This window comes from Podarcis erhardii, assembly GCF_964252035.2.
Source record: "Podarcis erhardii genome assembly, chromosome: 2".
NCBI lineage: Eukaryota > Metazoa > Chordata > Lepidosauria > Squamata > Lacertidae > Podarcis > Podarcis erhardii.
The window spans coordinates 24,911,139-24,937,989 of record NC_138498.1 but is presented as its reverse complement, the minus strand read 5'-3'; the positions used below and the strand labels follow the sequence as shown (position 1 = coordinate 24,937,989).

Genomic DNA, 26,851 nt, shown 5'->3' with positions numbered 1-26,851 from the left:
GCAATGAAAACACCACACAAATTGAACAAACCGACACACACACCCTCAGAACATTTTCTCATGCACGACACCAATTTTATGTTGAAATGAAACTGCCGTTCCTTTTCCTATCATGTTGGTATTAGCCAAACCTGCAATTGTGCTGCATTCATTACCCTCTACCTGTGTTAATTATACGCCGCTTAAATTGCTAGCTTTTATGGACACACTGCCTAGTTAGGAGAAATAATTTCCATAGCTAGATATTTAGTTCAAAGAGCTTCAATAAGACTTCCGGATAAAACAAAGCGTGGGAAAGATGGCTGCTTACAGTAAATTCTAGATGTGCATGCCAGGAAAATAGGAGCACTCTCTGCTGAATGGGCTTCTGTAGGAAGTGTGGTCATTTGTTTCTTAAATTCAAAGCCATTCAGAACAACATACAGCTGTTCTGATCTTAGTCCTATACACATTAGTCCTATACACATTAAGAAAAAAGTTACAATCACAGTGAAGCTTACTAACACCACTTAGAATATCCCCCCCTCCTTCATTTGCCCTAAGCTTCCCGCTGCACCAGAGTTGTCACCATAATGCAGATTCCTTTCACTACTCTTGTGGGAATCACCTATTGTGAAAAACAGCATTGGCTGGAGACACAAGCTTATGTGGATCTTGCGCCATGTGGATTCACCCGGGACAAAATCTTTATTTGGAAAAGATATAATTTTACTTTTCTTTCACTGGGCCTTCTCATTAATTACATGTGTATGTTGTTGTTTTTCATCCCCAGCCATCTACCTAGCCAAGAAAAATATCAAAAGGAAAGGAGTTTTAGAAGAATATGAAAAGGTAAGAAAGTATTATGGCATCTTGTGCAAGCTTTTGGCTAAGCATCTTTTGTGCAAGCTTTTTGGTTAACCAAAGGTTGAGGGGCCCCAGTGGGACGTTCATAGAAGGCTGCACCAGTATGCATGATGTCGAGAGATGCCACAGGGATCGGTGCAGCCTGGTGTGAGGTCACATTGGCCTGTGCAGTGTCTCCAGGTGCTGCAGGAATCCATGCTGACTAGTGGAAGGTTGCACCAGACTGCGCAGCGTTGTATGTGACGACATGTGTTGGCTCCCCCAATCTTGGGGGCAACCTGTGCCTCTGGTAAAGCACATCATGGCGGTGGAGCATTAAAGCTCAGTAGTGGAACATGTGCTCTGCATGCAGAAGATCACAGTCTCTGACATCGGTCTGGCAGGGCGCCACTGCAGGTTAACTGCAGAAAATACTGGGCTAACTAGGCTGATGATCTGACTTAGCAGAAGGCAACTTCTTGTGTTCCTGTTAATTCAGCCATGGACTACCAAGATTAGCAGCAGCCCTGAGCTTTTGGATAGCTTGTAGTTCCAGCATCATAGATTCACAACTGTAGTGTTTCTGCCCCCACTTCTCTACTTTCAGATTTTGGTTCCCCCCCCCCTCACCTATTAAACTACATCTGTTAAACAAATTTGTCAGCTTAAATATACACCAAATTGCTACAACAGCAGTGGGCTAAGCTAATAAATCTTACTGAGAAATCTCATCAATTTTACTTGTTCCGTGTTTCGTACGTGTGGCCGTGTGCTGTAGCACTTTATCACATCCTTCATGCTGCGAGCGAAACAGAAGTCTGTGTCTTTCCTTGCTGTCTCACTGCTGCTGTTTTTCCAGGAAAATTATAACACGCTGCACAAAAAAATCAACCACAAATGGGACTTCGTTGTTATGCAGGCCCAGGAACAGTATAGGTGAGATGCTTAACACTGTTTCCCCCCCTCTTTTCGCCTTTGTTTTGAGTGATGCAGTGAGCAGTAAGCAATTTTCAAGTTCTCAGTAGCCGAGGAATTATAACACATTCCCATTCTCTCTAAAACAGCTTTCAAAAATTGACACGGACTCCTGCTACATCTGTGAAACTCTGCCTTCGCTTTTGCACCTGCCTGTTACCAAATGAGCTTGCAGTTCTGCTTACAAATAACCACACTGGTGGCAGTTTGTGCTGCCTGCTTGAAAGGTGTAAATACTGCTTTCTGTCAATGCAGCTTCATTTTTCTCTGATAATGAGGGTGCCTGACTTGGAAATCCATTTTCAGAGAACTCTTCTACTGATTCTCAGTAGCAGGTTTTTTTTTTTTTTTTAGAGCTGTTGGCAGTAGCTGCTCTTTTGCACTGGCGGGCTCATTGTGCTGGTTTCAGCTAGTGGAATTGGGGTGGTTGGATCTGGCTCAAGCTGTCGGTGTTTGGTGATGTCCATCGATATCTTTGACCATGTACTAAGCCAGGAAACCTTAACAAAATGTCTTAAGTGAGTCTACAAAAGCAGAAATGCTGTGACCTCTGTGGTTGCTGGTTAAATGGCCTTTCCTGTGAGATAACTTGAAAGGATGATTGTACTCACACTTAGGGAATGTGTCTTGTCCTCACATCAAATTCAGTAGTAACCATTGTAACTTTCCCTTTACCAACAAGGTCTGCAGGCTCTTCACTGCAGTTCGTCCATTGTCTGCTTGCACAGCATCTGTGGTATTAACTCCTCCTCCCCAGTTTGGTGTCATTTGCAAATTTGATGAGTCATCCCCTTAATTTCTTCACCCAATATATAAAAATGTTGAACAGTAATGGGCCAAGAACAGAATGTTGTGACACCCCACTTGTCACTTATTTCCAGGATGATGAATAACCATTAGTGAGCATTCTTTGGGGCTGGTTGATTAACCAACTACAAATCCACCTAACAGTCACCTTATCCAGTCCACATTTTACCAGCTTCTCCACAAGAATATCATGGGGAACTTTGTCAAAAGCCTTACTGAAATCAATATACACTGTGTCCACAGCATTCCCCTGATCCACCAAATCTATCAGAGAGAGAGAGAAAGAAATTCATCTGGCATGACTTCTTTTTGAGAAACCCCTGCTGCATCCTAGTAAACAAAGCATCCTTTTCTAAGTGCTCACCGACAGACTGTTTAACTATCTGTTCTAGCACCTTTCCTTGTATTGACATCAATAGTGACCTAGGTCTTCCTTTTCCCCAACTCCAGTCCTCAGGTGCCTCACCAAGAATTCTAAAATGTTGGTTGTGATTTGAGCAGTCTGGTAGACGTGTGGAGCCCTTGGGCCAGGGAACTTTCTGTTCCCTTCTATCATTCTGTGGATAGTTATTTTATTCTATTTAAGTAGCCCACTTTGTACGTGGTTCACCATGGAAAAGTAGTGTCTGTATAAACAACACTGATGGTGATTTTAGGGGGGGGGGAATTCTACTCTGACTTTTGGTTCAGTCGCTAAAGTCATGTGGACAGGAGAGGAAGGATGGGAGGAAGAGTGCCTGTATCCAAAAAGGAAAATGTTCGCAGTAAAATCGTAGGCAGTGGACCACTCTGGAACATGAGAATTAAGAAATAATTTCGTTATACACCAAATTCCTGGTCCATGTTATCCTACTTGCCAGGGATGTGCAGGTAGTCCTGTGACAGGGAAGTGGGCCTATTCCGCTTTGATTTGTTGAAATGACACTTCCCTCCTGAATTTGCAGGACAGGAAAAGAACGAAAGAAGGAAGATCGATATGCTCTGGACTGTCAGGAGAAAGCCTATTGGCTAGTGCACCGAACAGCTGTAAGTGAAGAATAGACATATCTAGTAAACAATGTGGTTCTGTAATAATAATAGGATCATATTATTGTAGAGTTTGAAGGGACCCCAAGGGTTATGTGGTCCAACTCCCTGCGCTATAGTTTTGCACACCTGAATCGGTGAGTACTAAGAGGTCTAGGGGGCTTTGGCTTAACGTTTCCTTAGAATGAAGGTCATGGGAAGCTGTGGTTTCTTTCTGCTGTATGGTTTTATTTCAACGTACATGGAAACGGAGCATATGAAAGAGGTTCACAGCATGAACACCCTTATATTTTATGACACATCTTCTTTCTGTAATTGTGAGTTGTTTGGAACAGTTTTAATATTGTGTTTTAACTGTTGCAACCCACCTGGGATCTTGGAGCGAAAGGTGGACGACAAAACTGTATTAGTAATACAGTCATACCTTGGGTTAAATATGCTTCAAGCTGAGCGCTTTCGGGTTGCGCTCTGCGTCGACCCGGAAGTAACAGAACGCGTTACTTCTGGGTTTCGCAGCTCGCGCATGCGCAGACGGTTAAAATGATGTCACGTACATGCGTGGAAGAGATGAATTGCAACCCGCGCATGCGCAGACGCAGGTTACATTCGCTTCAGGATGCGAACGGGGATCTGGAACGGATCCCGTTCGTATCCAGAGGTACCACTGTACAAATCTTGAGCCGTCATTAAGTTTTTGGTGGTTCCGTCCCACTGTGGCTTTGGATTCAGTAGAGGTGTCACGTCAAGTTCAAGATGAGACTGACTATTCTTCAACACTTTCCTCCTGCTGGGGCCCAATTTTAGCTCACCTTACAGAAGCCTCTGTAGCTAGTAGCTTCTTTGGCAACCAGTTGCCTGTACTCTTTAGACATGCAAGGAGACAGACTTGACAAGAGCCGTCAACTTAACAAAGAGACTGGTTTGTCCACTTTGGCATTATCTTTTTTCTACAGAATCTCATCTCACAGTTTTAACTCTTGCAATAGATAGTTTGGAATCACTGCAAGGGAGAAGGGAGGAATGGCTCTTCTGGCAGAGAGATAAGGACGCCCAGATATCCTGCTTCCTGCAGGTGGGGGAAGTGAGGCACAAGCTTGCACAGGAAGCAGCTGGGGTTTAAGCCCCTGTCTTCTGAGAACTGTGCATGCTGCATACATCTGTGTCGGGTGCATTTTGTTCCTTGAAGTCAGCTCTTGCATCTTGACCTCAGTAATTGCAAAGGGGTTGCGATCGCACTCCCACCCGCCAAACGCAGCAGGAAGAATGGAGGCAAACCTGATACAGTGGTACCTCAGGTTACATACGCTTCAGGTTACATACGCTTCAGGTTACAGACTCCGCTAACCCAGAAATAGTGCTTCAGGTTGAGAACTTTGCTTCAGAATGGGAACAGAAATCGTGCTCCGACGGCGCGGCAGCAGCAGGAGGCCCCATTAGCTAAAGTGGTGCTTCAGGTTAAGAACAGTTTCAGGTTAAGTACGGACCTCCGGAACGAATTAAGTACTTAACCCGAGGTACCACTGTACACAAACGCACGGCACCACTGCCTCCTCTCATGGCCTGATCTATCCGCATTGATCTTTCCACGCCCACGAGCGCTTTTGGGCGAATCTTCCATGCTGGGGAAAGACTCCAAGCTGTGGAGCGCAGCACCGAGTTTCTGTTATTTTGGAGGCACTTCTGGCAGATGCCGGTGGGGTGTTTTCCTGAGCAGTGCCGCACTGATCACAGCATGCCGCATGGCTCTGACACATGCCAAAGAGCTACATTCCCTAATCCCAAGTCATAATCAAAGATCCACTTTTAATTGTGCACACGGTGTAAGCGGCCAACTGAGAGCCCAGCGGTTAACAGACAGAGAAGGTATAAGCCTCCGGCAAATGTCAGGCCATAATTGGAGCTTAGCTTGCAGGGGGGCGGGGAAATACCATCTGTAGAAAAGGCCCCTGTGCCACAGCAGCCCCTTTGGTCCTAGTTCATCTTCCCTGCTGAATCCCCTTTGATCACACCAGAGCTGAATTTGGATCCTTCTCTTTCTTGAGCTGTTTCCCCTCTTTTCGCCCTTTTAAGATAGCGCTGGCTGGAGTTTAATTATTGATGGCCAAACTTCAGCAGACGTCAGATAGCTGATCAAAAACAAAGCTGTGCTCCAAGCAGATGCGACAGCGGTACCAGTCTGTTTGCCATGTCGAGGCACCCCCTTCCCTCACTGGGCAGGGTTTTCTCTGCATCGCCCCAAGTTCCCATGCCAATAATTTTATTTTATTTTTTGCTGAAAACACGCTTAGAAACATACAGAAGGTGCTGTTATCGTTCGGTTTGTCAGGTGCGATGAAAGACGAGACTCGCGTGCTTTTAAGAGACCTGATGAAAAGGAAAATTTGCCCAGTGATGCTTTTCTCAATTGTTCATTACAGTGGCCATTGCTAGGATAAGCCTGCTCACCCTTTCGTGTGCGGCGGCATTGCGGGATGGAGGAGGCTTCACTGGGGCCCCAGCGGAGGAATTCAACCTGGCTGGGCTCTTCCTCATGGGTGGAGGGGGCATAAGCCTATCAGGAACCGGATCCTATGCCTGCACCCAGTGGTGGAGCTTCATGCTCCCCTTGGACCCGCCCCTCACTCATTTAAGCAGCCAGCACCCTGCCCTCAGCTGGTTTCTTCCTGCGCCGGGTTTTCTCACCAGTCTCTTTGGTCTCTCATTATACGGGTTGGGGTATGGGAAGCCCGATGCCTGGTCCTGTAAGAACATCAGAAGACTTGAAGACTCGGCCACCTGGGATACTGGGCCCATAGCAAGTGTGTCAATGCCAATGGACACTGCCAGGATGCCAGGGCTCTGACACCTGCCCAGTGGGGCTGGGTGGTAATGCTGAACTCAGCCACGGCTGTGCATAGTCTGTGCCAGCCTTCACCATTCTGGTGCCCTCAGAATGTTTAGGACTAAAACTCCCATTAGCGCCAACTAGCATGACTGTGCTGATGAGGGCTGATGGGAGTTGAAGTCCTAAACATCTGGCAAAAGGCTGGCAAAGGTTGCTCTGCACTGGAAACGAAACAGCGTTTTCCACCAAGAATTCTGTGCTCTGTGGAAATTTGCAAAATGGAACAAATTTGCATCTGTTTCCCCATAGCTGCTTACAGTATTTTTATGTATTGAATTAGGAGTTGCAGAATACTGAATTTTGTCTGCTTCTCTTAACCCTAGGAATAGCCCAGGGATTACTCAGGCAGAATTGTAGAGAACACACAACGCTAGCTGTGGCATATTAATTAATATTTCTGCAGCAAACACAACTAGAATAAAGGTCTTTTGTAATTTAGGCTTCTCTGGTGGACAAGCTGGTGGAGTTGGAGAAGTATTAGGAAAGTAAAAAAATTGGAGACCTTTTTGTTGGGGATAGTTTTGATGGAAATTCCCAGGTGTCAAAAAATGTTATTGATGTATGCCACTACTGTGGCCCATGTTTTGTTAGCCCCCAAATGGAAAACGTGTGAGGTCCCAACTAATGGCAACTAATGACTAAAGCTGACGGAATATGCACAGCTTGCAGACTTAACATATAGAATAATAGAACAAGAAGAACATACGTTTAGAGAAGATTGGAAAATGATTACAGGGGGAAATTGTGTACACTTGAAAACATTGGCAACATTAACATAAATTCAAAAGTGTAAATAAGTTTTTATGGATGCAATAATGGAATAATGAATGGTTTAGTTTATGTAAAATATGCAGGGATTTATGATATGCAAAATGAACTATGGAAAGAGAAGGGAAGTCACTCATATTTTAAGGATGTTTAAATGAGTATTCTAAATTGTAAAACAGAAGATATATATAAAAATTTTGGAATATTCAAAAATTATTCCAAAATTTATTTGTCTTACCACTGGCAGCTAAATAATTGATGCAATCATACTTGATATTATAAACAATATTTTTTAAAAAACAACACAAATATGTAATTGTATGTTTTGTTGTTTTTTGACTGTAATAGCCAGGGATGCAGGACACACTTGACTATGGCTTAGACCGAGTAACTGATCCCTGTGAAAATACGGTAAACTAGGTAAGTTTGCATTCCTTAGTAGCACTCTGATTGTATTTTTGAATGGTGACAAAGCTTTCTGTATCTTCATTGTAAGGACATAAGACCCAACGAAGTCAAGATTGGGACTGAATGTCCGACAGCTGGGGGTGAAAATGGGCAGATATGGAGGGGGTATGATGCAGTATTGAGAAGAGAAGACTCGCTGGAAAAGACCCTGATGTTGAGAAAGATTGAGGGCACACGGAGAAGGGGACGACAGAGAACGAGATGGTTGGGCAGTGCTCTCGAAGCTATGAACATGAGCTTGACCAAACTGTGGGAGGCAGTGGAAGACAGGAGTGCCTGGCGTCCTCTGGTCCATGGGGTCACAAAGAGTCGGGCATGACTAAACGACTAAACAACAACATGATGCAGTATACAATCATTATGGAGTTCCAGAAAATGTTTGATCCGCACTGATCACTCAGTTTTGAGTACCAACAAAAAGTATGAGAGTGCTAACCATTTCTGCCACTGGGTGTTTTCTTCTTCTGAATAGGAATAACAACTTAATCCAAATATCAGGGTTTGTTTGACCTAGTTCTTACTAAGGCAGTCAACCTATATCCTAGCTGTTTTTATTTCAGGGTGATATTAAACAAGGCGAAGGAGATCTGTGAGTGGAACCCCTATCGCTTTTGATTTGGGCAAATATGAGTTGCAGGGGAGAGGAACTGGGTCCAGATTGGGACTATAGTGTTGCAGGGAGAGAGGGCTTATCTATTTGCTTCCTTGTGCCATTTTCCAGGTGAAATAGGCTACGACTGCAGCTCCTGTTTGCTGCCTTAGGGAAAATTCATATGCCTGGGAATTTCCCCTGAGGTCGAATAGCAGCTTGGAACAGATAGGGGAGTCAAATTTCAGCAAGCAAACCAGGTGTAGGGGAAAAGTTAAACCCCTCCCTTCCACCAGTGCCCTGGTCCTGAACTGAACTGCATCCCTCCCACAGCCAAAATGGGTTGGGTTACAAACACGTCGGATTACAAACACTTCGGGTTACAGACTCCGCTAACCCGGAAGTAGTACCTTGGGTTAAGAACTTTACCTCAGGATGAGAACAGAAATCACGTGGCGACGGCAGCAGCAGCGGTAGGCCCCATTAGCTAAAGTGGTACCTCAGGTTAAGAACAGTTTCAGGTTAAGAACGCACCTCCAGAACGAATTAAGGTACCACTGTATAAAGAGGTATGGGATGTGATTATGGATCTCTGCCATCTTACTTGACCTTCGGACTGCAGCTGGGATTTAATTAGTTTTTACGTGGAAGGATTTCGATTTAAAAACATCACGGGCACCTCATGGAAAAGGGGTCCTAGCCTACCTTCCCATATTAGGGTTCTGCGTTGGAATGGGGTTATTCGTGGGGGATATTCAGCCATGCAATAATGCAGAGGGAAGAGAAGCTCTGGCAGCAATAGTTTAAAGAGACAGAAGTTCTATTAGTTGTGACCCGAAGTGGTGCAGTCCACACCTAGCTTCCCTGCGTCAGATTTAAATTCAGTCAAGGCCTTAGCATGAATAGGATAAAGGTAAAGGGACCCCTGACCATTAGGTCCAGCCGTGACTGACTCTGGGGTTGCGGCGCTCATCTCGCTTTATTGGCCGAGGGAGCCGGCGTACAGCTTCCGGGTCATGTGGCCAGCATGACTAAGCCGCTTCCGGCGAACCACGGAAACGCACGGAAACGCCGTTTACCTTCCCTATTTATCTACTTGCACTTTGACATGCTTTCGAACTGCTAGGCTGGCAGGAGCAGGGAATGAGCAACGGGAGCTCACCCTACCACGGGGATTCGAACCGCCGACCTTCTGATCGGCAAGCCCTAGGCTCTGTGGTTTAACCCACAGCGCCACCCACGTCCCTTCATGAATAGAATACTGTAGCTTAATTTTGTGTAGGGCAGGCCGAGAGCAGCGGTGGAGCAAGCCGATCGGGCACCTGGGATGGCGCGCATGCCCTGTGCCCACGGCATGGCCAGCCGCTCACGGGAGCGGGGCGGGGCGGGGCCAGCTGGGACAGGACGCTCTGTGGGGCCTCCAAGGAGTCTGCCTGCCTCCTCTCACTTAGTGGGCAGACCATTTGGGGCAGCATGGAGCCTGTGGGCACCCAAGCCACCGCATCACTCCCAGGAGAGATGCGTGGCTCAGGCGCACCGCAGGCCTTGCAGCGAGTGCCGCCCGGCATTTTGCCACCCCCCTCAGTGGTGACACCCGGGGCGGACCACCTCCACCGCACCCCCTTCCTCTGCCCCTGGCTGAGAGTACATTCTGTAGCCATGTTAACTTAGCTTCTCGCGGAGAATGAAGGGAATAGGGGAGACCGCAAACCAGGCAGTTGAAGTGATCTGTTATTTATGGGCCTGCAGCTGAAGGTGAGGCTTGTATACTGCTTGTCCGAACCCTCTTTATAGCAATTGTTTTCATCAAACCCTGCGCAGTACTAATCAAACTTTCCATTTGCGTGAGGACTCTGAGCTGCAAATAATTGTGGTGGCCAAGTGGGCTTGGTTGCCATGGAGACTGAAGAGGAGAACTAAATGCTGAGGCTGAGGATTTACCTCTTACCGTTAAGGGGAGGTGGCTGGCATGTCTTTTCTGAAAGGAGAACAGGAGTCTATGTCAGCCGGTAGGGGACCAAATATAGACTTCAGGAGGAGGTTATCATGCCAAGCTATGTCATATCATGCTTGTATTTACAGAGTCCTACAGAGAGGGAAGATTTTGGTGTGTTTTTTTAATGCTACAGAATGCTACTCTCCCCGGACCTGTTTACACATGCAAGCCTTGACACTTTCAGAACTGGCTGCTTTCCATCTTTTCCCCAATCCTGACTAATAAGGCTTCTGTCTTTTTAAAATCTCTTCCCTCCCTGCGATGTAGTTGAATGCTCCATTTCTTTGGAGACTCAGAAGCGCCTCTTCTGTTGGGGAGAGATGCAGATTGAATCAGGGTACTGGACGGGAGAGGCATTTCATAGTGAACTCATCAATGCTTCACAATGAGCGGAAGCTGTGGGAGCAGCAGGTTGTAAAGAGACAGACTTAGACGCAGAAAATTTGAGAGGCAGGAGCTGTGCGGGGAAGATGAGCTGGTTCCTCCCCTTCCTGGTGAGCAGAGCGGATGAGAGTACCTAGGACAAAATCGAGTCCCCGTCCTCCCCAGCAATTGCAGACAGACATACCTAAATGCCGGTGAAATGCAGCCCCTTAGTAATTGACAGACCAGCACAGTAGGAAGGAATTTGTGGCCCTGTAGATATTAATTCATGGGACGTGTATATTAATTCATGGGATGTGTAGATATTAATTCCTGTAGATATTAATTCATGGGACGTGGGTGGTGCTGTGGGTTAAACCACAGAGCCTAGGACTTGCCGATCAGAAGGTCGGCGGTTCAAATCCCTGCGAAGGGGTGAGCTCCCGTTGCTTGGTCCCTGCTCCTACCAACCTAGCAGTTCGAAAGCACGTCAAAGTGCAAGTAGATAAATAGGTATTGCTCTGGCAGGAAGGTAAAGGGCGTTTCCGTGCACTGCTCTGGTTCACCAGAAGCAGCTTAGTCATGCTGGCCACATGACCTGGAAGCTGTACGCCGGCTCCCTCGGCCAATAAAGTGAGATGAGCTCCGCAATCCCAGAGTCGGTCATGACTGGACCTAATGGTCAGGGGTCCCTTTACCTTTACCTTTAGATATTAATTGGTCTCCAGCTCCTGTCAGCCATAGCCAATGATAAGGCCAACGATAAGGCATGATGGGAAGTGGAGTCTAACAATATCCACAGGACCACAGTGCTGGGCTGGTAGGATGCCTGAGTTCTTCTATAACAGATGCACTTTCAGGGTGACAGCATCTGGAGAACGCACACAACAGTTTGGGCTAGGAACGCACATCTGCAATTGTGCACAGGCAAAGATAGTTGGAAAACGTGAAACGCGTTGATGCTGTTTGGCCTCCTTTCCCTTAAATAAGTGTCCTGTGAAAATACAGATATAATATGTACTCTCATGGCAACTGGTATCAAATAGAGAAGTGAAAGCCTGATTGAAGGCAACAGAGGTTTGTTTGTTTGTTTGTTTGTTTGTTTGTTTGTTTGTTTGTTTGTTTAACACAAAAAGCGGTGGGGATTTTATGAGCCCGGTAGAGTGGGGAGTGATGGCGGGAGTGGAATCATATAAGTATCATTGGGCTACATCTATCTCCCTGCAAAGGAGAATTCTTTTGTGACTGGTTCACCAAAGGACCACCCCTTTCCGTATGATGAATTTATGGTCTAAATTTGAAACATGGAGGTTGTTTTTATAGATTTATGTATTTTGTGTTCTTTGTGTTTTATGTGCAGCTATATTTTGTGCTTGGAGTATTCTATAGCCTGCTTCACACTTCACGGCAAACCATACTTTGAAACAAACTATGGTTTAATGTGATTGAGCAGTGTGCTGAAAAGTTCTAGTTCTGCCCCTGTCCCACTCCTGCTGCTGCCACACTGGCAGGAAACAAGCAAGAGTCTGGTTTGTCATGAAATCTGAAACCAGGCTCATGGTTTGTTTCTCTTTAAAACCAGTGTTTCTCAAACTTGGGTCCCTAGCTGTCGTTAAACGACAACTCCCACCGTCCCTGTCCACTGGTCCTGCTAGCTAGGGGTGATGGGAGTTGTAGTCCAGCAACTGCTGGAGACCTAAGTTTGAGAAAAACAGTTCTAAACAAACTACAAGTGGTATCCAGGGTTTGTTCTTGGCTTATTACTCATGGTTTATTTTGGAGGAAACAGCCCAAATAATAACATGCCAGACTCTGACTTCTTCCCTGGTGCTATATTTTGTGATTAGCGTAAATCTCTTTGAAGTCCATACTGGGTAAACAGCATTTTTACATTTTTTAACTAGCTAATAGAGCGCAACAGGAACACTTTTGTGTGGAGTCCCTTTGTCCAGGCCCTTTGCGCTTTGTTGTTGATCAATGTCAATGTCAAACAAGAAGATTATGTTAAATCTGGAGAGACACTTTCATGAGCTGCCGTTTCGATGTGGGGAAATGCAGCAAATAGCTTCTGTAAGACAGTTCAATGCATTGTGAGTTTTGTTACTGTTCTCAGTGAATTCTAGGATTTGTTCAGTTGAGTCCATGACCAGTAGAATATAGGGGTGACAACCCTAAACTAACAGCTCGTTGCATTTAGAGAAATTATAAATAGAGAATGAATGAATAGTAAATAACAAAGTGATGACTAAAATGGAAGGGGGGGAAACAGTATGGACGATACTATTCACGTTGGAATAGCAAATATGATAACCATTTAATTAAGAGCTTTGCTGCTTTCTGAAATAGTTAATTAACCATTTCCCCCTGTCTTTCTTTTCTCTTTCTTTCCAGTTTATTTTTTCTGGGATGTGTGCATGGCCTTCCTGTCTGTGAAGTCCTGGGTTGATTGTTCCGTAGAAGACTAAAGATCTATAACCTCCATATGAGTCACATTCTGTTATTTCACCTCTGTTCCCCTTATACAACTGTACTGTGTACCTAAGAAACATCATCCTTGGAAATGAAGATTAATGGGAATGAGGGACGGATCTAATTTAAATTAGCAACTTTTTTATCTTTTAATGCAAAACCTTTGCTTTCTGTGGATTAGCCACACAATTCAATTAATGTTTCCTGGGAACTCTGATGGGATTTAAGTGTAACTTTGGACTTTTCTAATGGGATGATGAACTGCCTAAACATGCAAAAAAGTTTCCATTTTAGAGTCACGCACCAGGTGAAGTCTGTGGGTGCATTTTTAACCCCCCCCCCAATATCAGTTAATGGCTGCCATTCACTCCTAAGGGGGAAATCAACGTGCTTCAATTGGGGGCAGTTCTGCCCATCACCCCTGACACAGTTGCCCAGCCTCAAGGACTCCATTGGGGAAGCCTTGGGGAAGCTACATTGACAGACAAGCCATCTGCTGAACTTGGCATTCAGTTTGGGCACATGTATTTATGTGACTTTCAGATCAACAACCACAGGGATAGATTTCCTCACTGCATTGTGCACTTAAATCACATGTAAAGTCAAATGCGCAATGTAGCTTGTGAAGAAGTCCTCATACAGTTGTAAGTTTTGATACAGTTCATTGTTGTCTCCTGATTGTCAGACTTTTTAAGTGTTCACAGCATAGTTCCAGAAGTCAGTAGCATGAAACAACATCTACTGGTATTCCCTATGCTGTAGCATTGCAGCTGGCAGAACACCCTGGTTCATCCTAAGAAACTAAGGGTGTTGATAGATGAGACATTGGCAGGACCCTCAAGCTCTCGTTTCCTAAAAGTTTTAACAGCCACAATTGGCCCTGGCATTACTTGGGACTGCAGTGCTGGGAAAAGCAGGTTAACCTTCCCCCAAAATGCTGTTTTCCTGTTGAAAATTGCACCTGTCTCTGAACATAGGGGCAAAATGTGCAGGTATTATATAGACACTATGTGGCTCTTCAGGACGCGGGTGGCACTGTGGTCTAAACCACAGAGCCTAGGACTTGCCAATCAGAAGGGCGGCGGTTCGAATCCCCGTGACGGGGTGAGCTCCCGTTGCTCGGTCCCTGCTCCTGCCAACCTAGCAGTTCGAAAGCACGACAAAGTGCAAGTAGATAAATAGGTACCGCTCCGGCGGGAAGGTAAACGGCGTTTCCGTGCGCTGCTCTGGTTCGCCAGAAGCGGCTTAGTCATGCTGGCCACATGACCCGGAAGCTGTACGCCAGCTCCCTCAGCCAATAAAGCGAGATGAGCGCCCGCAATCCCAGAGTGGGCCATGACTGGACCTAATGGTCAGGGGTACCCTTACCTTTACCTTATGTGGCTCTTCTGGTGTCATGTCATATTGACCTGGTTTGGACAGTCAACTCATGGTTAAATAAGCCAGGATATGCATGAGCTCTGCACATCTTCACATAGCTTCTTTGCTTCCGCTCCACTCTTTCCGTTGCGAGATCAGCTAAGCAAACCAAGAAGCTGAAGTTAGCTATAGCTTCCTGCTAGATCTGAACCAGCAAACCATAGCTAATGGCGTCTTGTTGAGCCAGGAAATTAAGTAATGGTTTAAAGCTGGCTTTCAAATCCAGATGTGCTTGGAAGCCATTCTCTACAGTGCCTGGTTTGGACATCATGGGAGGCTGTGATTAATCACAGGGAAGGTTCTACATGCAAGGTGCCCAGAGCTTCATGCATGCTCAGTGATTGTCTAAAAGCAGCTATTGTGTCGATTAATTCTTGCATGCTTTTATTTGGTAAGCGCTGTCCCTTTACATATTGGATTAAGGGCCTAGCTACATGTTACACACTAGTGTGTATGACAGTAGTTCAGTCCTGCTCTTTAAAAAGCAAAGCCACTTGAAGGGGTGGGGAGCACGAGTGCTAAAACCCCTCCCTTCTAGCTGTTTTCTGGGAAAACCATCTTCCATGAAATGCAAATATCCATTTGGAATCCAGCGGGGTGGGGGGGGTAGAAGTTGGGGAGTTTTGAGTAGAAATCTGGCTGACAAATCCCTCGCCCTCCTCAAATGGCTTTCCAAGAAATAAAGAAAGAGAACGGGCGCCCACATCCTATTGCATGTATTTGCATATTATAATTAGTTAGCCCCTTACACATGGCAGGTTTGCAAGGCATGAGCTGAGTGCGAACTTGGATGTCATAGAAGGAAAAGGGCCTCCACAAAACTTGGAGGCTTTCCTGACAGCCCTCGCTTGGCGTGCCTCTCCTCTGTTTCCATCTGCTTATTCCAAACAAAGTCACGGCATGATACTTCAAAGGGAGCTGCAGGAACAAACAGCCTGCAGTTAATTTCTAGCTTTCAGTTGCTTGCTGGCTGGTGGGTGACACATAACATCATCTGAGCTATTTAAATAGCAGCATAAGCACAGCAGATATTGTTTCTGAGGCTTTTAATTGCTATGTTTATGTTTTGTAATATGTCAGTTCCTGTCGCCTTTAACTAATACTGAATGATCTAATCCCTGTCTCCTAAATGAATCTGTATTAGCTCCATTAGAATAACCCTGTAATTAAATGCACACACATATATGGGCTGAGAGGGGAACAGGCAACGCTATCTGCAAAGTTAGGCTTTACAAAATCGTACAGCGGGTGGAAAACTCTTCACATCAATGTTCTCTTTGTTAAATAGGCTCAGTAGATGCTAGTCTGAATTTAGCACTAATTGTTAAAGTGAGTTGGGTAGAGAGCAATGCACTATTTGTTCAGATACAGCTTTTTTGAACACCCAGTCAATTATTATTATTGTTGTTGTTTGTTGTTGTTGTTATTATTTTGCTACCGTGTTCCTTTCTTTTACAGAAAAAAACCATGGATGTTTACAGGAGAGAGGTAATTTCTTTCCCACATATTAATCAGTGATTGTTGTTGCTGTTAATAACGAGTAATAATACAGTCCTGGTAAAAACCTCATTTTCCTTGAAACCTTATTCACAAGCTTTCAACTAAGTTTTACTCAAAGTAGACCCATTAAAATGAATGCTGGCAAGAGTTTTCCACTTCTCACAGCATGCTGTGGCAGGGGGTTTTGGGTGGGGGAGAGAGAAGACTGTGGCAGAAAGAGAGATGACAAGAAAACAAGATGGCAGAATGAGAGGAGGGCTGGCCACACCCACTTTTGACCCCTGGTCCCCATCTGCCATTGGGCTTTGGTCCCATTCAAGGCCAGCATGCAGCCTCCAGCAAATCAACTCCAAGGGAATATCGTCCTTAACGATCCCAGGAGGGCGGGATTTGTACTTCTGCTTTACAGGCAGCCAGATAAGGATTCTTGGGGAGCTACAATCTGGGTTTTCTATCTCTTGTGTCCTTGGCGTGGCAACAGCTTTCCCCTCCAACAGTATTGCATGATACCTTGGTGCAGAAGATCTAAAATCCTCCCCCTGCCATTGTAAAATATATAAAATTCCAAATTATTTAATCGTTGGTGAAGGTTTGGTAACCCCTCAGTCCACACATGCTGTTTAATTGCAGGGACAGCTCTTTGCCCTCGCTCCCCGACTCCCCAGCTACCAATGCTCAGCCCAAATTACCAACTTGAGACCACATGTAGTGTATTTGCACTTATATGTCAATTAATGTACAACCCTCACAGTTCACCCACCCATGCACAAGTGTGTGTGTTTGTGACTTCATCCCATGTTGGTCCCCTTGACTAGCCACGCCTCACATTGTTGCAGATGGAGGTGACTGTAGGAATAGCCCAGACTGGGCTCTTTGCATAGCAGGGGATGCGTGGATGGAAGAAGAGCTCTGCTCTGGACCAGGCCAAGGGCTCATCTAGTCCAGCGGTTTGCTCTCAAAATGGCCGACCAGATGCCTACGGGAAGCCTCCAAGCAGGACTTTAAAAAACACACACTATTTAACCATTCTTTCGATACAAACATCAACCACAAAAGACACATACAACAAAAACCACAATAACAATAATAACACAATTTGACAATTCAGATTTGAATACACTGATATACCTATGACTACACCTTTTTAAACAATATTTCCCCACCTCTCTCTCCTCCCCCTACTTCCCACCAATATCCGCCTTATCGCTTAAGGCGGATTCGTTCTATATTTCTTCATATTTATCCATTCTTATTTTGTGTCGACATGCAGTTTGTTCGTATGTAGCTAATCTGTCCATATTATCAAGCCATGTGCTCAATGGAATCTTTTTGCGGCTCTTCCAATTGATCAAAACAAGTTTTTTTGCTTCTAATATAGCACGGTACACCCATTTTTTTTGCTCCCTTGAAATCTCCCACATTTCCGTAATATAATTTAGATTAAATTCAATTCCCCTAAATAACAATTTATTTTTATTACTCTTGCTATAAATATCCTCACCTCACACCAAAATGATCTTATCATCGGGCAGTTAATCAACATATGTACTAAGTTCGCATTTTTACTCCCAGCAGTTGTCTGCACTTGTTATTTTCTTCTGGTATAATTTTGCTGGAATCCAGTGGACTCTGAATATTATTTTCTGTTGAATAAGTCTTAGTCTTAGATCCATAGAGGCTATTTCTGTTGATTTTATACTTGACTCCCATATATCATTTGTTATCTGTACCCCTAACTCTAAACTCCATTTTTGTCTTTCACATTCTAAATCATATTTCTTCCTGTTGAGTAGGGTTTTATATAGTGCAAGTGTAGAGTTTTTTGTTTTTGTTGCACTCTCCCCACCTGTGATTCCTGGCAACTGGCATTTGGGGACACGCTCCCTCTGAGAGCCAGTGTGGTGTAGTGGTTAAGAGCGGTAGTCTCATAATCTGGTGAACCGGGTTCGCGTCTCCGCTCCTCCACATGCAGCTGCTGGGTGACCTTGGGCCAGTCACACTTCTCTGAAGTCTCTCAGCCCCACTCACCTCACATAGTGTTTGTTGTGGGGGAGGAAGGGAAAGGAGAATGTTAGCCGCTTTGAGACTCCTTAGGGTAGTGATAAAGCGGGATATCAAATCCAAGCTCTTCTTCTTCTTCTTCTGACAGAGGAGGTTGAATGTGGCCATCATCATCAATCAGTGGCGCCTCCTTCCCAAAGCCCAGGAAGCTTCTGCCCAGCTTAGGGAGGGAGGCGCAGTGCTCACATGCGTAACGTCAGGACATCAAAACATTGCTCATGTGACATCGCCCTCACAAACTGGCACCTCTGGCCCTAACTGTTCGCCTATGAAAAGTTTCACCACACACCACTGATCATCATCATCAACAACAACATTATCATTTATTAAATTTGCATACCTCCCTTCCTCCGACGATCACAGAGAACAGAAAACGCATAATGAAACAAAAGCTAATCCAATAGCCCTGCTCCCACAAGCACATCTAAAAGGCCCTAGTAGCTTCTGATAGCCTTCTCCTCCATGAATTGAGCCTTCCAAATGGTATCTGCTTCAACTTCTTGTATTTCCATTGTGAGAATTTTACAATGCAGGAAGCTGATTTCTGGACACTCACCTAGGTAACCTTCTTATAAGGGTATAGGAAACCTCTTGCTAGCTTCTTGGTGGATGAGGATTTCTCACAAGCGCCTGTGGTTCTGCTGACATAATGAAAACTGTTTTCCTGCTTAGATCATGTACTACCAGCAGGCCATAATGAAAACCACAGTAAAGTCCTCTGTCTCCCTGGGAGGGTAAGTGCTAACTTTGTTTTAAGGCGTAGCATATTATGCCCTTCCATTTATTAGTAATTGAGGGCTTACACGCACTTAACTTTTCCGCCACTCTTTCCAAGCGCAGTCCGTGACTTAAAGTTTTTGTCCAAGCACACCCACCCATCCCATTTTTTGTTTGTTTGTTCTGGAGCTTTCCCTTTGAAAACCCACTCTGTAAAGCTCAATCAGAGCAAATGTCAATCCACAGAAAACCTGAATTGATGCTTGCTCCAATTCAGCTTTAAAGAGCGGGTTTTCATGGGCAAAAAATTAAAAATGCTCCGACACACGAGTGTCACAGCACAGGCCACTGTCTAGAAAGAGTGGGCCCAAAGGTCAGTGTGGATAGGCCCTAATTCAATACTTTCAATAATGTGATTTAGCTAGTGATTATTTTAAAAAGAAAAGAAAAGAAATGGCAGAAAGGGTATCTGTTTTGAGCTTTGCCCTTTCTGACCTGGAAGGCTCATCTATTCAAGGCTAAGTTACACAAATCCACCTCCGTTCAAGAATTCCTGGCCTGAACGGAATAGGGCAGTGGGGAGTCTCTTCTCTTCGCCTGATACACTGCCTGCCCCTGGGAGACATCGCCATGTGAATCTCCCCCTCTGAACTCTCCTGCTCTTTGTCAGGCTGGGCCACTGAATGCTCCCCATCCTCCACAGGCTGGGAAAGGGCAGGGGGACAGAATCTTTCCCAGCGGAAGCATCTAGAAGCAGGAGCTTTCTATTAGCCTAGAGGGAAGCCAAAGCTAAGGGGACCAGATGCACGTCAAATTACACTTGCTAAAATTCCCTGTTCTGCACAACTATTGAAGAAAGTGCAGGATCGCTTTACGGTTTTGCACCTGGCCTCCTCAGCCAAAACGGTTGTCTGGTTTCTGGCATGCATGAGCAAGCAATAGCTGGAAAGCACTGCCAGGTTGAAAAAAAGCCCAGGTGCATGCCTGCCTGCACCGAAGCATGCAAACACCAGGAATGCAGCCAGGTTTTTAAGTTTTTAAAGTAAGAGAACACAAAGTTGGATACCTGCCAGGTTGAGTGTCTGCTAACGGAGGCCCAGCTCCCATCAACTCATTGCATGATTAAGCAAACTGGTTGCCTAGAAACATCATTTGGTGCAGCTCTTCCTGGACATTGGCACTTCAGACTGCAGGTTTTAATAATCTCCCATGTTAAAATAGCTTTCTAGAGAGAAACTACCATATCTACAGGAAGGCTAGGCTATGCCACTTTCCCTCCATATAGTTGCTTTCCGCTACATAGGTGGTTTTTTTTTTTATACATTCAGGGGTACATTTAAACCCATGATCCCTCACCTGCATTCCAAAGTGGTGGAGTCCAGGCTAGGCTTTGCCAGGTGATATTCTGGGATGTGTTGTCCAGCTTTGAGTTCCCCATAGGCATATGCATGTAATGGATTGTTCAGCCTTTTCGCTCTTCTGCAGTGAGCTTAGAACTAACACAAAATTTGTAACTGTTTTGTGAAATGACGGGTATAAAAATCACTGTTGGGCTAGGTAGGAAGGTTCCAAGTGTTATAATTCACAGCACAGAACGTCCTTCATCTTGTGCAGTCGTTGAAGTCATTTGTAGTTTCCTTCCTACCGTGCTGTTTATGATGTTGCCCACAGATGATCACCTTGTTTTCATCTCCAATGTTTTCAGAATTGTGAAGTACTGTGAACAGTTCCGCTCCAATGACTGCATAATCTCAGGATGCCTCCCCAGCAACCCCTGGATCTCAGATGAGGTTGACTTTTGGGATTACAATGCAAAGCTGTATGTACTACATTTACATTCATTTTGTGAGTTACAGTGACTTTACCTAAGTAGGGGTGAATCTGTCAGTTTCAGTTTCTCTTATGCTCTCATTTTCCCAATCTTAAGCACAATTCTCCACATTTCCACATCAGTTCGAGATTTTATTTTATTTTATTGAAAAAAAAGTTCACATGAAAATTCACCAGCCTTTTTTGTGCAAATTTCTCCTTACGTATGTTTCTGTGCAATTTTGCTTGATATACACTTTTTTTTTTGGCAAAGCAATTTCCCCTTATATAATGAACACTTTATCTCCGTTATATGCATTATATTCACATTACTTGGCTGAAGAACAAGTGTGCATTTTGAAGGATGACCGTGTTTTGGTTTTTACAGTACATTGTTTTGGACAGGGGTCAGCAATCCGCGGCTCCGGAGCCGCATGTGGCTCTTTTACACCTTTGGCGCGGCTCCGGGGTGGATACTAGCGAGGGGAGGAGGCGCATTGTGTGCCCCGACACTCTCCACTATGGCGGGCGCTGTACTGGCTGTGACGTCGCATGGGGGCGGTGCATGCGTTAGTCACGCACCGTCCTGACGTCACCTTCCCGCCCGCCCGCTACATTGTAAGGGGCATGTACGCTGGTCACTGTTTTGAAGGGGAGTGAAGAACACACACACACACACAAAAGGTAACTTGTTAATTTAACGTTTATTTCTATGAGGAGGAGTAAATCTGAGGGGTCAAACAAAGAAATAATAAAAAAGTGACAAAAAAGTTATTTTTATAATGACAAGTTTTGCGGCTCCCAGTTTTTTTTTCTTCGGAAACGGGTCCAAGTGGCTCTTTTTGTCTTAAAGGTTGCAGACCCCTGGTTTTGGAAAATGTGTCTTTGGAAAGCAGAGGAGAGGCATTTGTAACACGGATGAGCATTCCTGACCGAGATAGGTTTTACCTTCCCATTACAAAGCTGTTTTCAAAAAGAGCTGCTTCAAGCCTCATGAGAGGGAGCCTAAGAGAGGGGTGCAGAATCTTTGTTGTTGTTGTTATTGAGAACTATGCTGTGTCAGGAATAATCTGTTGGCAGCCATGCTGTTGGTGGACAGAGTCAGAGTCAGTGGTAGAAAGTAGCTGAAACCAGTGGTTGGCAAAAGTGGATGAGACCAGAGCTAAACACAGGTGAGACAAACTGCATCCTCTCTGTTTGGCCTTCTTTCCTGTCTCTCCCCTGTTGCCACCTACAGGAAGTTAGGTCTAGGGCTGCACACTTCTCACCCTGGGTAAAGAGCTGATCTGAGCATGCTCTGGTGATAGTTGCAGGTGCCAACGCAAATATATGCCTCCTTGTTACGGTGTGCCTTCTCCAAAATATAATTAGGATTCGTGCTTTGTCGTTGGACAATGGGAATCAATAATACCTGCTCAGTGAAGCTATTGCATTATGAATCAAATTAGAATCAGACGCTTTGTGTAAAAACGGCCTCGGTCCAGCTCCATTGTTCTGCCCGGAAACTGAGGTCCAGCGCCGAGGGCCTTCTGGCGGTTCCCTCGCTGCGAGAAGCCAAGTTACAGGGAACCAGGCAGAGGGCCTTCTCGGTAGTGGTGCCCACCCTTTGGAACGCCCTCCCACCAGATGTCAAAGAGAAAAATAACTACAGTGGTGCCCCGCAAGACGAATGCCTCGCAAGACGGAAAACCCGCTAGACGAAAGGGTTTTCCGTTTTGGAGGCGCTTCGCAAAACGAATTTCCTATGGGCTTGCTTCGCAAGACGAAAATGTCTTGCGAGATCCTGCGGATTTTTTTCCCTCCCCCCCTTTTTTCTAAGCGCTAAGCCGCTTATCAGCTGATCCGCTAAGCCGCTAAGCCGCTTATCAGCTGATCCGCTAAGCCGCTTATCAGCTGATCCGCTAAGCCGCTAAGCCGCTAATAGCGCTAAGCCGCTAATGGGCTTGCTTCGCAAGACGAAAAAACCGCAAGACGAAGAGACTCGCGGAATGGATTCTTTTCGTCTTGCGAGGCACCACTGTACCATACTTTTAGAAGACATCTAAAGGCAGCCCTGTTTAGGGAAGCTTTTAATGTTTAATAGGTTATTGTATTTTAGTGTTTTGTTGGAAGCTGCCCAGAGTGGCTGGGGGGACCCAGCCAGATGGGCGGGGTATAAATAATAAATTATTATTATCCTGCTATATGCAACAATGCTTAATTACTAGTTACTTGGACTCGAGAGCTCATTGTGGTGTATTGGAAAGCAGAGGGGAAATCTCTATGCTGTCAACCTGGTATGTGTGGAGTGGTGTGTGTGTGTTGGTGTGGTGTGTGTTGGTGTGTGCCTGCGCATGGGGCTTCTGCTTTCTATTAAAGCACACAAATAGATAGACTGTTTGAATCTCACAGGAAATGATTTCAGAAAGAAACAGTGCAACCTCTTTGCCATTAAACTTCTGCAGGGTGGAAATCCCCACCAAATCACGAGTGGAGAGATGGGCCTTCAATTTTAGCGAGCTGATGAGGGATCCCAAAGGCCGCCAGAACTTCCAGCTGTTCCTGAAGAAAGAGTTCAGCGGTGGGTATGAAATTGTGTCTCTGCTTTTTCACCTCTCTAGCTCCTCTTTAAAGTGCTGGAGGACTTTGATGTCATATGTGGCTCCCCTGAGATGAATCTCATTTTCAAAAAAAACCTGCTTCCTTTCTCCCTTTACAATAGGTGAGGTGCCCTGAGGTAACAGTGCAAAGAGTACAAATCTGTCCATTATAGCTTTTGCCCATGGCTTTACATCCAAGTGGCTCAAGACATAAAACAATACAAAGCCTGCCGCCACAAAGGGGCTGCTGTGATGTATTAAAAGGGCTTGAAAACGCAAAGCTTTTTGCATATTGTAGCTCCTCTCTGTACCTGCAAGGCCACAAATGAATAGGGCAAGAAGTAGTATGCCCAGATACAAACACAGAGAAAGCTCCCATATTTCTGACATTTGTGCAAAAGCAAGAATTCTGGGAAGGGCAACTTTCCATGAGGAGGAAATAAGAAAATCTCTGCACCTGCTTCTAGAAGAGCCAATTCAGGGTCCCCCTTTGCATCCCCACACTAGAATCACATTCAGCCGATTTAGGCTATTGACTTAAAATATTATATATCACGCAGGATTATTTTCCTTTCTCTTTTAATTCAGGGGAGAATCTGGGATTTTGGGAAGCTTGTGAAGATCTGAAGTATGGAGACCAATCCAAGGTGAAAGAAAAAGCAGAAGAAATTTACAAGTGAGCACAGTATATAGTGTTACAAAAACTTCCCCTGGTGTCCTTTTCCTACATTGTACCAGTTTTTGTAAAAAAAATAATGAAACGAAACGCTGAGTTGCAATTTCTTTCATGTTTTTAGTAGGATTTCAAAGCACTGGTAAATCCATGCAGAAGTCTTCATGTGACCTAGTTGCACATAGATTTCTGCCACATGATAGATGGAAAAAAAAAAAAAAAACTACGGGGAGAAGAAGGGTCACACAAATTCATCTTAAGAATATGATTGTAAGCACATTTGCCAGGCGATAAGCCATGCTGGAACGTTCTTCTTTCTAGCGTTGGAAGACTATCTACATGGCCTGAGACTTTTGCACTGAGGAGTCTTTAGAATACAGTGGTACCTTGGGTTACAGACGCTTCGGGTTACAAACGCTTTGGCTTACAAACTCCGCTGACCTGGAAGTGGTTGCTCCAGGTTAACAACTTTGCCCCAGGATAAGAACGGAAATTGCACGCCAGTGGTGCAGTGGCAGCAGAAGGCCCCATTAGCGAAAGCGCGCCTCAGGTTAAGAACTGTTTCAGGTTAAGAACGGACCTCTGGAATGAATTAAGTTCTTAACCCGAGGTACCACTGTATCTTAAGTGAAATGTCAGCTGGAGCCACTGGAGTGGTTCCAGTGGAGGACTGGTGGCATTAAAGCTACACATCATTAGGTACATGTGCAGCGTCCAAGATAACAGGAGACCTTTAGCGATACCTGTTCACGTCAAAGAGTAAGAATTGCATTCTGTCGGTCAACGGGAGAACATTTAGAGCTACCTCAAACAGGAAGTATGTCCCTACAGCCTTTCTTCCCCAGCTTTATTTTAATCCCCTTTATTTTCATTTTTGATTTCAGGACCTTCTTGGCACCTGGAGCCAGGCGCTGGATCAATATTGATGGCACCACTATGGGCATCACGGTCAGAGGCCTCAAACACCCTCATCGCTATGTCTTAGATGCCGCACAGACTCACATTTATATGCTGATGAAGAAGGTTTGTTGTTTTTTTGCTTATTAATTCTGGCTGGCTGTCCTTCCCAGTTATCCAAGTGGCATCGCCATCACTCCCACTCAAGCCTTTTTGAGAGTAGCAGTATTTGCCCGTTGTCCGAATCTACCCTGGTGAAGTTTGAAGAAAACACATGAAATATTTTTTTGGTGACAGTCTTGGGACACCTCCTTTTGGGACTGACTCAGCCCTTTTTTGGGCCATGCAAAAATATAATCAAAGCTATGCTTTGATGAGGAAGGAACTAATACACTATTTATGTAGAAGAAAATTATGTAAGATCTAAGAATCCCCAACGTATACAATGGAAGCATTTTTGAAATTAGAAGACAAAACAGGATAGTTTTGATCTTTTGTACAACAGAGCTGCAGTTCTTAATTTCTCTGGCATTTTCCTATAAAGTGGCCCGGTCTGCACTTAAAGCAAACCCATGGTTTGTTTGACCGAACTGTGACTTCTATTTGAACATCTAAACCCAGTCTAACAGACTAATCATGGTTTGTTTTCTAATGAAACCCATTATGCGAAGCCATGGTATGGTGTTGGCTTACAAACCATGGCTCGTTTTAACTATGGTTTAGCATCATGCCTTGGCCACCCTACCTCAGATGCTTGCTAAGCTGCAGAAGCACAAGGCTGGAGCAGCTGAAAAACAAACTAAAGCTTCGGGGAAATGAAGCATGACTTGTTTGCTCATCTACGTAAGAAACTGCCTAATGCCATTTCAAACCGTTGGTCCATCTAACTCAGCGTGGTCTAAACTAATTGACAGCAGCTCTCTGGGATTTCAGGTGTAAAGCAGCTTTTCTCCTGAGCTATGGCCCTTCATCCACCGTCGGTGGGATGACTTGTGGTTTGCTGAGCAAGCAATGGCTAAAACAAGACTTAGAGTTATGTACGAACACACCCTTTCCTATCCCTGGGCACTCTTTTTCAGATGAAGGCATACCTGCCTCTTTTCCTGTTTGGCTGACCTCATAACATTACAGAAGCAGTAGCATAGCTGTCAAGCGTCTCTTATTTGGCGGGAAAGTCCCTTATCCTAGCGCCGTGTCCCGCTGTTGTCCCTTATTGATGATGTCCCTTAAATTTCCCGGGTTTCAAAGGAAGCAGCTCCTCTCCCTCCCTCCCTGCCAGCCAGGGATGAGGGAGGCTCCAACTGTGTTGCTTGGCTGCGTTGCTCACCCAATAAGGAGTCTAAGAACGACTGGGGGTGGAGCTTGCATGCCTTGTGCCGATTAAATCGGCCATGTTGCCTGGGGACTCGCCTTTGCTCAGCGCTTCCCAGTGGAGAGGTGACGGTGGTTTTCCTTGCTGCATCTCCTTTGCTGGGTTGCTGCGCTGTGGGAACCACCGCTTGAGGCTTTGTTTGGCTGCTGGCTGGGCTTTCTGCCTTTGGCTCGGAGGGGCTCAGAAGTCGAACATGCCTGTGCTCGCAAAATCCCTTATTTTGGCTGCTGATCCCTTATTTTTAAGGCTGCTGGTCTCTTATTTTCAAATTTGGAAGTTGACAGCTATGAGCAGTAGCCAAATGAAGAAGGTTGCGAAGGTGGCATTCAGTTCAGTAGTCAACTTATTTCTCTGGGGTTCAGCTTTCTCAGAAGACTTTAAAGCCTCTTAGTGTGCTTTCAGAAAATGTAATGCAACCACAGGAAACTTAATTTCAGCTGACACCGACTGCAGCTTGACACAGGAGATGGATGGAGGAAGTGAAATAGTTTAACCACAACATTTGTCCTCCCCTCTCCGCCCCAGCAATTTTGATAATGTGATTTGAAATGTGTTGGGGCAGATGGTGGCAAAATGATGTGTCATTACAAGAACAATAGATCCAATAGATTTAAGAAACCAGAAAGCCATCTAGCCCAAACGGCAGCAGTGTTT

At 45.1% G+C, this 26,851-nt stretch overlaps 1 protein-coding gene across 1 annotated transcript in view; it reads left to right on the top strand.

Annotated features, from left to right (window-relative positions):
- RGS9 (regulator of G protein signaling 9) overlaps positions 1-26,851 on the top strand; it is a 69,728-nt gene that overhangs the window by 23,673 nt on the left and 19,204 nt on the right. Inside the window, exons 6-15 of the mRNA XM_081849657.1 lie at positions 773-831; positions 1,685-1,761; positions 3,552-3,633; positions 7,634-7,696; positions 16,048-16,077; positions 18,823-18,884; positions 20,573-20,686; positions 23,121-23,236; positions 23,844-23,931; positions 24,813-24,951. Of these exons, the coding sequence (XP_081705783.1) occupies positions 773-831; positions 1,685-1,761; positions 3,552-3,633; positions 7,634-7,696; positions 16,048-16,077; positions 18,823-18,884; positions 20,573-20,686; positions 23,121-23,236; positions 23,844-23,931; positions 24,813-24,951 (830 nt within the window). The remainder of the gene's footprint in view (positions 1-772; positions 832-1,684; positions 1,762-3,551; positions 3,634-7,633; positions 7,697-16,047; positions 16,078-18,822; positions 18,885-20,572; positions 20,687-23,120; positions 23,237-23,843; positions 23,932-24,812; positions 24,952-26,851) is intronic.